General features: G+C 40.8%; 1 protein-coding gene across 1 annotated transcript in view; it reads right to left on the reverse strand.

Annotated features, from left to right (window-relative positions):
• Nucleotides 1-349: 349 nt before the first annotated feature.
• Nucleotides 350-12,312, reverse strand: part of LOC131109421 (matrix metalloproteinase-17-like) — a 48,076-nt gene continuing 36,113 nt past the window's right edge. The window contains exons 5-10 of the mRNA XM_058061387.2: nucleotides 7,189-7,365; nucleotides 6,018-6,117; nucleotides 4,031-4,113; nucleotides 3,389-3,541; nucleotides 1,749-2,006; nucleotides 350-1,384 (exon numbers count right to left, since the gene is read on the reverse strand). Coding sequence (XP_057917370.2) covers nucleotides 1,065-1,384; nucleotides 1,749-2,006; nucleotides 3,389-3,541; nucleotides 4,031-4,113; nucleotides 6,018-6,117; nucleotides 7,189-7,365 — 1,091 coding nt within the window. The 3' untranslated portion in view covers nucleotides 350-1,064. The remainder of the gene's footprint in view (nucleotides 1,385-1,748; nucleotides 2,007-3,388; nucleotides 3,542-4,030; nucleotides 4,114-6,017; nucleotides 6,118-7,188; nucleotides 7,366-12,312) is intronic.

Genomic DNA, 12,312 nt, shown 5'->3' on the forward strand with positions numbered 1-12,312 from the left:
GTAATCGCTCGTTTATTGCGGTTAATTGGTACGAGATTTGGGATTTGTGTCGTTAGCGCACAGAAAACCTGCTTACGAGCTTCTAAATACGATTTTTAACATTGTTAGAGCCCTCTAGACAGGAAATGACACCCCTATAGTCACCTTTATACTATAAATAGACATAAATCTGACAGTATGTGTTCCCTAGGGGAGCAGAGTGGCAGGCGGACAGGAAGTGACGGTTCAGAGTTGAGTTTCAGCTTGCCGTGGGTGTTTATTAGATATTTTCCTTTTTTTTGTTTTAATTCACGAAAATGTACGACTTCATTCTCACAAATTCATGACTTTTTTCTCTAATAAATTGTTCCCGTCAATTTTTTAATTTCTGCTGTTTTTTTGTCACATTAAAAACGATGTTTAACAACTTTCCTCTTGTAAATATTCTTCTGGTTATTATGATTTTATTCCCATAACATTCTGACTCATAACATAATTTTTTTTCTTCCTCATAATTTCAAATTCATGCTTAAAATAAACGTTAAAATAAATAATATTATTCTACGTTCTTATAAAACATTTTTTTGCTGTTTTGTCGCTTTTTTTTAACTCAACTATTTCGATTTTGTTGTTGTAAAAATCCGGATGATTATTCTAATTTTGTTATTGTTAAATTATATATTTATTATGTGCTGTGGGCCAATGGGGAAAAAAAAGAGGCCGCAAATGGCCCCCAGGCCGCACTTTGGACATTAAGAATCGTCTTTTTAGGTGTTTTTTTTTTTGGCCATTTGCAGTGGACAGTGACAAAAAAAAACATCCGTGTTTTCATGTTCTTGCTGTCATACCCAAACACACATGATACATTCTTGCAAAACAGTAAAGACGTTATGTTTGGGTATCGTACGTTTGATTTTGAGGCCCCATGTTTGCTACTTCCTGGATGCAAAATAAGAATATTTATGTTGCTGATTCTGTAAACAAAACAGCTCCAGCTGCCAGAAGGATGGTGAAATAAATAATTCCAAAATCAACCGTCCTGTTTCTGCTGAGTGCTCGCTAACGGCGTGCGCTGGCTTTTGGCATCATAGCGGTTGAGAGCAGAGGGCGAGCCACAGCGTCCAGAGAGGCGGCAGCAGCCACAAGGCGGACGGGGAGGGCCGGGCGCCGAGAGGCGACGCCGTGTCCGACGTGCACGAGCACACCTCGTAGCCGTTCTCGGCGTGGTCCGGGTGTTGGCGCACGTTGATTCTGGTGTCTTTGGGCTCCGCGCCCGGAGAGTCCGACTGCATTTCGGTGCACAGCAGCCAGTCTTTGGCGATGAGGCGGGGGTAGCCCTCCTCCGCCTCCATGTCGCTGCTGGGCACACGCCAGTACTCCTTCCCCTTGAAGAAGTAGGACGAACCTGCACAGGAGCGGAGAGCGGACAACTTGAGTACTCTGACCACTAGAGGGAGCTCGGAAATCCCAGAATTAGGATTAGTCCTGCAGTAATTTGTATTTCAGTACTTGCACAGAACGCTGCGGTCTCATTAAGAGAACAAGACGAGAACACACGTATCATCAAGGGCCTCATTTCATGAATCAGTGAGCCGGCTTTCAAAGTGTTTACGTTTTCCCTCCTCAGTACTCGACTCCACACAGCACGCCTTATGTTGCAGACACAGCTGGATTCATACGCAACACGGACAATGTGCATAACACACACAGGAGGCGGACGTGCACGTGTTTTTATCTATATCCATTCAAATATGAGACCAGTGACTCACCGTCAGACCACCGGATGGCGTCATCCAGTTGCGGCGGCAGCCCCTTCCACAGCGTGCTGTCCTTCGGGTAGCCCAGATCCATGCGTCTCAGGTGGTCGTCGTAGCGCCAGTAGCGGCCGTCTTTGAAGAAGTAGGTTTTCTCGTTGTGCGGCCACACGAACGCCGCGTCCACTCCCTCCAAAGGCAGGCCGAAGTCGCTGATGGGGCGGGGGTAGCCCTCCTCCATGATGTTGTCTTTAAACAGCCAGTACTTGAGACCTGAAAGGCCGAGCAGACGCGTGTTGGAGAGAAAAATCAATGTCCTGACCTTTCTTCATGCAACTCCCACTCAGTTAATCCCAAGCGCTCCTATGATATCTTATTAAAGGGAGGTCGGAAACACAATTTGTGGAGAGAGGCTGCAGTAGAAAATGACTAACTCTTTGATACAATAGAGCATGGGTGGCTTTGTTTTCATCCCAGCAACACCAGTTTGTACGTCCATCAGGTATGCTGGCACACACCTTCATGGCATGTTCCTCATGTGTTTACTTGGATTTATCGTCTCATCTTTAAGATGTCAGCAGCAATCCATCCAGCCATCTTGTCGTCCTATCTGGCAGCGATAACGTGATTAATTAGAACTTCAAAATGAGATTCGATCTTTGAACAGAAGCGTAAGGATGGCAATTATTCATCTTTTACCAAAATCAACCAAGCCATATTTCATCATCAAGCTGACAAAGTAGATACATTTTACATACAGTAGAGAAGCATTTAAGGATGTGATATTAGTCACTTTTCTTGATTTTTTTATTCTATAGTTTGTATGACATTTTAATGTATTTTTTTATTGTATTTATTGTGTTTTAGCATTTCTTTATGTGTAAAATCACTCCAATGTAGGGCAAAATATTACTACGTATACACACTAATATACATAAACTAATAATTAATTAATTAATTATTATTAATATTAATTAATTATTAATAATAATTAATAATTCTGGGATTTTTTGTGTGAACATTATTGTTATTTAGTTTTTATTATATTATGTATACTTTTTATTTCATTTATTATATATTATTTACCCATTACTTATTTGTATTTTGTATTATTTTATTACATTATATAATTTTTATTTTATTTTTAATTATAATTATTAATATTTGGTATTTTTTATGATATGTTAAGGTTATGCTGTTAAATACATTGCGATGATAATTATTGTTATTTTTAATATTATTGTTATGTAATATTACAATTATTTGAATTTTTTTTATTTTATTTATTTTACATTCTTTTTTATGTATTATTAAATATATATTGCATGTTAGATTTATTATTTTATTTATTGCATTTAAAAATATATATTTTAATTCATTATTAAACATATAAAAGGGCTTAAAAAAATTGTAAACATTATTGTATTATTTTGCTGAAACCCCTCCAGTGTAGGTTAAGGTGTGCAAAGATATAAAAAAATATATTATATAAAATATATAATATAAAATATATTATATATAATATATTTTTTGAATAAAAAATATTCAAAAAATGCTGATTATTTATTTATATTTCTTGTTTATTTTTCCGTCCAGCATATCCTGGTGATAAAAATCCTGGTGCACGTTGGACAGCCGTGCTTGAGGAAGCGTACCTTTAAAAAAGACTATTTTGTGGTCTCCGGGTCTCTCGTACACGGCGTCCAAGCTGTCCAGGTTGGCGGGCAGGCCCCTCCAGAACCAGTGGATCTGAGCGGGACGCAGCGACACCAGGTGCTTCTCTCGAGTGAGACGCCAAAAGTACTTCCCTTTGAGGTCAAAGACAGAAGGAGCGTAAGGTACCGTGTGTTCAAAAGCAATCGTTTGCAGCGAACAAGTAGGAATAAAAACCTCTCTGATCGTATGAGAAGGTTGAAAAAGAAACAGTGACTTTCTAATCGAGATTAGACAGGTTATTATTAATGTCAGTTCAAGTAAACAGCTTTGATAGCGAAGGTACAAAAGGCTTTTTCCTCTTGCTGTTGTCAGCGGGAGGCCGCCTCCTTCAGACGGCGCGCATGAAAGTCTGATGCAATTTCGGAAGCGCCGACTCTCAGCGGGGCTCAGCTGGCTCAGTCGGGCGTCTCCAGCAAACCCTCTCTCAGCCCCCCCCCCCTTTTTTCATCATTTACCCTTCCTCTCACAACTTTTCGGCTCATTCTATTCATTCTTTCCACAAAAAAAAAAAAAAAAATTCCACCCACCAACCCCCACGTGGATTTTGCTTCCGTCATTCTCGCGTTGGTGCTTGGCTTTACCTTTGAAAAAAAAGGCCTCTCCTCGTATCTGGGCCACTGCATCAAAGTAGCTGCTGCATCTGTCTGGAGCGTCTCGTGCAAGCCTGAGAAAGAGAAACTAGAGCTAAAAGTGGACATTATGGTTTTAATGTTTAAACAGCACACTTGTTTGTGCAGCGTACTCGTCTCACCACATCCACATTTATTGGTGTCGATGCCCGACCTGTGGATGAAGTCAGGGGATCGGACGACACACAAGAGTTGACGAGGGCAAATTCATTTTCTTCATTTATGAGCGATTTAAAGCATAGACGTGGACGGTATGATAACGATGACTCCATTGAACACCCACGGCCGAGTACAGGAGGGTCTAGTATACACCGACACAGATCTCCGTTCAGGTCTCTGTTAACACACAGGTTGAGTTCTACTGACGCCAAAGCGATCCGGACTTCCTAAACGTGGATCTAGGTATGTGCCTTGGAGGTGGAAAAGCGCTATACACGACAATATTACTTCAGAACGACTACTAATTGCTGCATTGTGTCTCAGCAGCACATCCATTGCTGCGCTGCAATGACGTCAGCCTCCCTCTGGTGTACCGAGGCAGTACGGGTTCTTTTCCCCCATTTTTGTTCCATTTTACAGTCATACGACGCTTTAAAAAGCTCCTGATAATAGTGTGACACTATACCAGGGGTGGGCAAACTACGGCCCGGGGGCCACATCCGGCCCGCCAAGTGTTTGAATACGGCCCGCCCAATCTTTCCAAAGTATTTCATTTAAACTCAACATACAACCTGGCATCATGGCCTGAGCCAACCTTTTGATGGTTTTATCAATTTCTTTTTTTGACATGGTCTGTTGTTTACAAAGTGTTCCTGAAAAAAGGGAAATAATAATAATAGTTATTATTATTATTATTATTATTATTATTATTATTATTATTATTATTATTATTATTATTATTATTATTATTATTATTATTATTATTATTATTTGATTATTATTAGAACTATTATGATTATTATAATTATTATATTAATGCTAATTATTATATTAATTATATATAATATTGTTATATTTGCATATTTTACATAATAATAATATAATAATTATTATTTTAATTTTATTGTAATTATTTTAATATTTTATTATTTTTTAAATATTTAAATATAAATATAAAATAATAAATATTAATAGCAGATTGCATGACAATTTTACAGATACAATAATACCAGGTGGACTGTTACGTGTAAAATATATAGTCTGCCCCCCCCCCCGTAAATTTTGTCATATCAATGCGGCCCGCGAGTCAAAAAGTTTGCCCACCCCTGCACTATACCCTCAGCCAAAGGATCATTTTCCTCAGACATGCTTCCTGCTAAGCTTTATAAATATTTTTGCCTGCGGTCGGACCCAGGGGGGGGCGCCCTCCTTTTACGTTAAGGCTCACACACGCACATGATTCATAAATGGACAAACTTAAGTCTAATTATCCTTGATAATGGAAGAAGATACAAGCTGACAGGAGCTGCAGTTGCTTCGGGGAACCACTTAATTAGCTGGGCTGGCTCCCGAGCGCACTCTTACCGATGCGCCACGCTGATACGGCACCTCATATCATTATTTCATATTAAGCCGCAAAACACTGGTTATGCAGGCCGTTTTGAGTATTCCTGCATGGCTTCATTACGCCTGTTTCTCAGCATGAACGGGAAAACATTACAGCAAATTAGAAGAAAAGCATTATACATTCCAAAGTACAGAAAAGTACGCCCCATAACCAAGTCTAACTTTGCTGCCTTATGAGAAAAACATTAAGAGTACAATGTTTGTAAATGACTGGATTCATCTCTTTTGTGTACACCGTTACGGTTCTGTAACCTTGCATGCAATTTAAAGCAATTTACAGTAATCTGTGTAAGTATAAAGTACATGAAAAAGCATTCTCCTAATTGGATGTGTCAGCATTTCTTTGGAATCCATGAAAAATATGTTTACTTACTGCAGGATGGATTTGTTTTGTGGAATGTCCAACAGGATGGGAGGTTCAGATGTTTGCGGGGTGCCTGGGTGGTTCGTGTGGGACACAGAGTCACGAACACCTGCCATGAGGGGAAAGGTCAAATAGAATGAATAGATCCGCCCCCAGCCAAAACACTCGGGACGCCCGCACAAGATAATGTGATCTAATGCGGGATAATAATGCTCACTTTGTTTGTTTGTAGTGTCACTAATGTCCTCTGCTGCTGCTTCTTGCATCGCCTAATTGCCACCATCTGTTCTCTCCGTGTACCATGAGGTCACGTAACGGCCCGTGCGTTTCAATCAGGTCGCATGGAGCTCATCAATACCAGATGATAGACCATTTAGACCAGTGGTTCGCAACTGGTTTGACTGTGGGACCCATCAACCGGAATTCTTTCTACTTACATTTATCTTATATAAAGGGACAGTTTGGAACAGCTGCATGATATCAACCTGATATCAGCATAAAAATGCAAATCGGTTGATATCGGCATCTGATTTTTTTTTCCAGATCATGAAAATGGCTGTTAAAAAAATGCTGTATAAAACACCTACATGGGCTGCACGAGTGGTTAGCCTCACAGCTAGGAGACCCGAGCTCAATTCCACCCTCGGCCATCTCTGTGTGGAGTTTGCATGTTTCGGTTTCCTCCCACATTGAATGCTAGCAAAATCCTAGCAAAACATGCTAGGTTAATTGGCCACTCCAAATTGTCCATAGGTATGAATGTGAGTGTGAATGGTTGTTTGTCTATATGTGCCCTGTGATTGGCTGGCCACCAGTCCAGGGTGTACCCCGCCTCTCACCCAAAGACTGCTGGGATAGGCTCCAGCACCCGTGTTCATTCCACCAAAGAACATACGTCATGTTACACATATCGGTATCGGTTGATATCAGTATCGAGAATTGAGGGTTGGGCAATATCATTGATAATAATCATTGATTTAGACTGTACGAAGCAAAGCACTGTAAGCATGCACGTTTAGTAGCCATTTTGATTCTAGAACATTACAATTTGTGGACGAATCTACCGGACATATAAGACACCTGCAGGGGTTTACGATTTGGTATCGACACCGCATCCTTTCAACATCAAACAGTACCTGGTTTTGGAAAAGTGTCAATAGCGAAGAAAAGGGATTCTTACCATAGAGCTGCCAGACTCGGACCTTGTCTTCATAAGGTAAGTCATACTTCAGAGGGTCTCCTACAGGACCCTGGTAGTACGGTCTCATGATGGACTCCATGGCTGAGGTGTGGACCAGGCCGATGGCGTGACCAAACTCATGGACGGCCACGGCAAACAGGTCCATCCCGTGGGAGTCTGAGGAAGACAGAGAAGACAGGGATTAGTTCCATTGACCCACGTTTGGGTTTTATCTGTGGCAAATGTGCTGACTACACATTTAAATTGGTAACCTTGGATGGGTCTGTTGGTGTGTCGGCAGTAGCTACATAAATAGCCACTTATGATGCTGCAGATTAAAGAAAATCGTTATAATTGTTGACAATGTTGATGATTCTCGGTTGATTGACCGAACCTTCCTGTCAGTTGGGGACGGGGCTTTTCTGCGACGTATTACAGTAAAGTCTCGTTATATCGATATCGGTTAAAACGAATTACTACTTATTACGATACTATTTTCATTTCCCGGCAAATTTCTAGTCTTTTATGATATAATTAGTTCCGTTAGTACAATACTCGGTTATTATGATAATCCGGTTACTACGATGCCCTTTTCATCTCCCGCCAGCCAATTTGGTCTGCTTATATCGATACAAAAGCAGCTTAAATCAATCTTTGCTTAAGGATTTCAATATCAATACCGGTAACCGGTAATCACTACAGCGTAAGTTTATTTTTATTTACTGTAGTACAAAATTTATTGTAGTACAAAAGCATGCTAGATACGCAATCCATGAACTCAAGGAGAAAATTACATGCCATATCAAAGATCCGCCCACTTTTAATGCAGTTCGGCGCAGGATCGGATATATGGATAGTCCGGTTATATCGGTATTTTTTCCGACTCCCGAGAATATTGATATAACGAGACTTTACTGTACTTGTACCCGAGAACGACCTGTTTAACAATCTATTCCAGATGTTAGATCCGTGCTTACAGAACAAATTAAAAGCCGTGACAGGCTAAATCAAGAGGATTCCCGCACTGTTGTTGGTGCTACAGGGAGATGACTTTGGTAATCCCGGCCAAGTCTCAGGGTTGCCAGTTAGAACCAGAGAGCAGGAAGACACCTCGGGAGGCTTCAGGCTCTTCCACAATTGGTAGAAAAAAAGAGGAACAAAGAAAGCCTCCTAAATTCCATGTGCAACCCTACGCTTCGATACAAAGGCTGAGGCTTTTGAAAAATACGGAGCTAAGCCAATGCACAGCCCCTTTGCACCTGGAGGCTGAAGCCTACATTTGGCTAACCTTAGCTTGACACCCGCTAGGGACACACTGTCGTCCTACCAGGTCCCAGCAAGACAAATGGCACATGTAATCTACAGGAGCACCCGGCGGACAGAGGAAAGGTGAACAAAAGGAGGGATTGAGAGAGAGCTAGCGTGGTGTTTACGACCCATGCGAGGCTGAAACAATAGAGATCATGCCCACGGACAAAGTGGAAGTGTAGAGAATCGGGCGGATGAAGGCAGAGCGCGATAGAGACGGAAGAGCTTTGTGAAGCTCTACAGGCGATGAAAATGCTTTTATGTTCCCCGTCTCGGCTTTGCTCCGTCGGATTCACAAGTGAGTCATTAAGTAGCTTTTATATCGACTTGAATGCTTTTGCCGTGTGATGTTGGGGGGAGGGGGGGGGAACCTCCAAACTTTATTTAGGTCAAGAATACAGTATCTTTTCATTAATAAATTTTTTTTCCCCTAAACATATACATTATTTATTCATTCTTTTAATGTATACACCTTTTCTGACCAGTTCCCAAATACCAAGTGGCATAAAAACTGGCGTAATCCTACAAAATCTGTGGTCACAAGGCGGTATTGATGAGACATTACCTTACATAACGTTACCCTAACACTGCATGAAGTCAGCTATGACATGTCCGACATGATAAAGTGGAAAAAAAAATTTCTCCTCCCATTCTGTGTGGAAGTGGTAAGTTTTTGGCTGAATAAGAAGAAATAAATTTGAGGCTAGCTGGTTAGCTGGTCATAAACAGGTTTCTATGGTCTAATTACAAAAATATAAAATAATAATATAACATTGAATTGAACATTGAACATTTTTCATGGTCGGAAGGACAACTGTGATTAAAACCTGCAAAAAAAAAAGCGATCGAACTGTTGCTTGCGTGTTTCACCGAACGTTAACGTGATAGATAACGTGTCACTTTATCTAACGTGACACCTAGTGACCAGCGTAGAATGCAACATATCATCACAAGGTCTTTGAATGCATCTTCAGGATGCCTTATGTTTGTATTTTTGTTCATTTAGTAGTTGTTATGTTTGAAAGAGATTATTTTAGGCAAAATATGAATATGTTTGGACTAACAATTGGTCATATTAAACCATAACTATTTAGCATGATTTATGAATTAATATACTGTATTTTTGAACAAAATAAAAATGATACATTGAAGCTGCGAAATTTGAAGCAAAACGTCACAAACTTTGCAAAATTTCCATAAATTCCTATTTTTTAATATAATAGTATATGCAGACACAGTACAGTGGAACAATTCACCTGCATAATGAAGCTTTTGTTACACGGGAGCTAATTAGTTGTCAGCATAAGATCTTCTAAAAGGGTGATAATTAATGTAAGCCATTGGGTGCCTATCAGAGGAAAAAGACCACTCCTTGGACCTCCACTTATTTGATTACCCTTCTCGCTACTCTTAATGGACGTCAAGACACAGCGAGGGCCAACGGGTCCAGTTAATGTGCTGCTTAATATTCCACTATTCAGCATCATCACACACATTAGGAGATGGCCTTAGCGGACCGAGATTTAATGTCCCGCTGAGAACAATGCAATGGGAGGATGTGGAAGGGAATTAGCCAAGGCAATTACTCAGCTTTGGATTTGATCCGATAAGGTCCGTTTCTCAACAGATGACTACAGAGCTGTAGCGCTAACATTCATATGACCTAAGAAGTTCCTGAAGGCATCAGTGCGTCTAGTATGAAAGTTGGACATTGATGAATCCGACGCCAAGGCTGAGCTTAATAGCCGTTACAGTAATAAACAGTTGGAAATCAATGACATTTGGTTTATTGAGTTCAATTAATTGTTGATTCATTGCAATTGAGACAAAATGGAGTGTTAATACTCGGTTGCAACCGGCACGGGCGCTGTTGATTCAGTCTCAACTACAAATGACTACTGCTACCGCTACATCCAATAATATACAGTAAAGTCTCGTTATATCGATATTCTCGGGAGTCGGAAAAAATATCGATATAACCGGACTATCCATATATCCGATCCTGTGCCGAACTGCATTAAAAGTGGGCGGATCTTTGATATGGCATGTAATTTTCTCCTTGAGTTCATGGATTGCGTATCTAGCATGCTTTTGTACTACAATACATTTTGTACTACAGTAAATAAAAATAAACTTACGCTGTAGTGATTACCGGTTACCGGGACATAATTCACCCCGGAACTAGGGGTGAATAGGGAAGGTGTTGCCACCCGGAGGGGTAGGCGCGAGGGACGGGTGTTTTCCGCTGTGTGTGCTGCACTCTGGTGGTGGAAGTGTGAAAAATAAAGTTGACTGGAAGCAGCCGTTCGCCGTGTTCTTTTTTGGTATTGAAATCCTTAAGCAAAGATTGATTTAAGCTGCTTTTGTATCGATATAAGCAGACCAAATTGGCTGGCGGGAGATGAAAAGGGCATCGTAGTAACCGGATTATCATAATAACCGGGTATCGTACTAACGGAGCTAATTATATCATAAAAGACTAGAAATTTGCCGGGAAATGAAAATAGTATCGTAATAAGTAGTAATTCGTTTTAACCGATATCGATATAACAAGACTTTACTGTACTACTGATCAAAGTCTATACATTTGCTTGGTTTGACTTCAATAAATGTAAAGTAAAAATAAAGTCACGACTTAATGACCATTGGACAGTGGGGGTCCCAGGTTGAGGGCTGAGCCTCTACACAGGCTATGATGCTTCCTGAGGAACCCCCCAAGGCCGTGTCGACGCTGGGTAAAAGGGAGATTTCCTGGTGGTTTTCTCCCCAAGCATCCAGCAGTCAAACATAAAGGTATGCGTTTGCTTTTTTGGATTAAAAGGTCTGATGCACTCGGAAGTAAATTTCACCCTTGAGGGGGTTCATCACTGCAGGGGTTTGGCTTGAAAGCAGGAATGACTTGCAAAGTTTGATGAGTCATAGAACCCTTTCAGACCCACACATAGTAAGTACGTAAGTACGCTGGAGGTCACTTTAATGTACTAGCAAAACAATGACTCTCACTAAATAGTTGCATCACACGGGCTCAGTTGGAGTGTTTTGAAAAATGAGTAATCTTGTCATGATGCAAGTTCTTTGTGAAGATTAACATCCAAATCCTGCCACTTGAGCTGTAACACTTGGACTAAGTTGATTTTTGAAGCATGTCTCATTCGACTTGTACGAGTCTGTGCTCTAACACATTTCCAGGAGGCCGCGGGGAACGTGTTGTGACAAATAATGAATACAGTCATCTGGACGAGTCGGACCCCTTTCCTCTTCACTTCATTGCGCTCATTACCTTAACCCGCATTTGTGCAGCTGTTGCCGATGCCCCACCCCATTGCTACTTGCAAACATCCAGCGACGCACCGCTTGTCCTGCCACTAATGCAGACTGGTGAGAGATGTAATGGGGCCACACCGAGGGCGGCCCTGTAACATATGGCTTATAGCCATGACAGAGAAAGCTACGGAAGGACATTTCAGAAATGTCAAGGTTGATTTTTCGCCAGAAAGACATTTCACTCGATAGTTTCCAAGGAAAACAACTCATTTATTGAGGGGCCACAAACAAACTTTTGTTTTAGTTTGGTACACACTTTATTGCATTTCTGTTATAGTGTCCCAAAATTACCAAGATTTTTCAACATCAATGCATCTATGCAGTTTGTTTAAAAGGTTTTGAAAATGATTAATTAGTAGTTGTATTCTACTACACTGGCCACCAGGGGTCAGGATTGAGCGACAATAGCCACCAACTATGCCAGGGGTCTCAAACCAAATGCGGACCACAGGACACTAGTTTGAGGCCCCCGCCTTGATATGAAAGTTTAAT

Source organism: Doryrhamphus excisus, linkage group LG10 (genome assembly GCF_037039965.1).
Source record: "Doryrhamphus excisus strain RoL-2023G ecotype Guam linkage group LG10, RoL_Dexc_Guam_v1.1, whole genome shotgun sequence".
Classification (NCBI taxonomy): Eukaryota; Metazoa; Chordata; class Actinopteri; order Syngnathiformes; family Syngnathidae; genus Doryrhamphus; species Doryrhamphus excisus.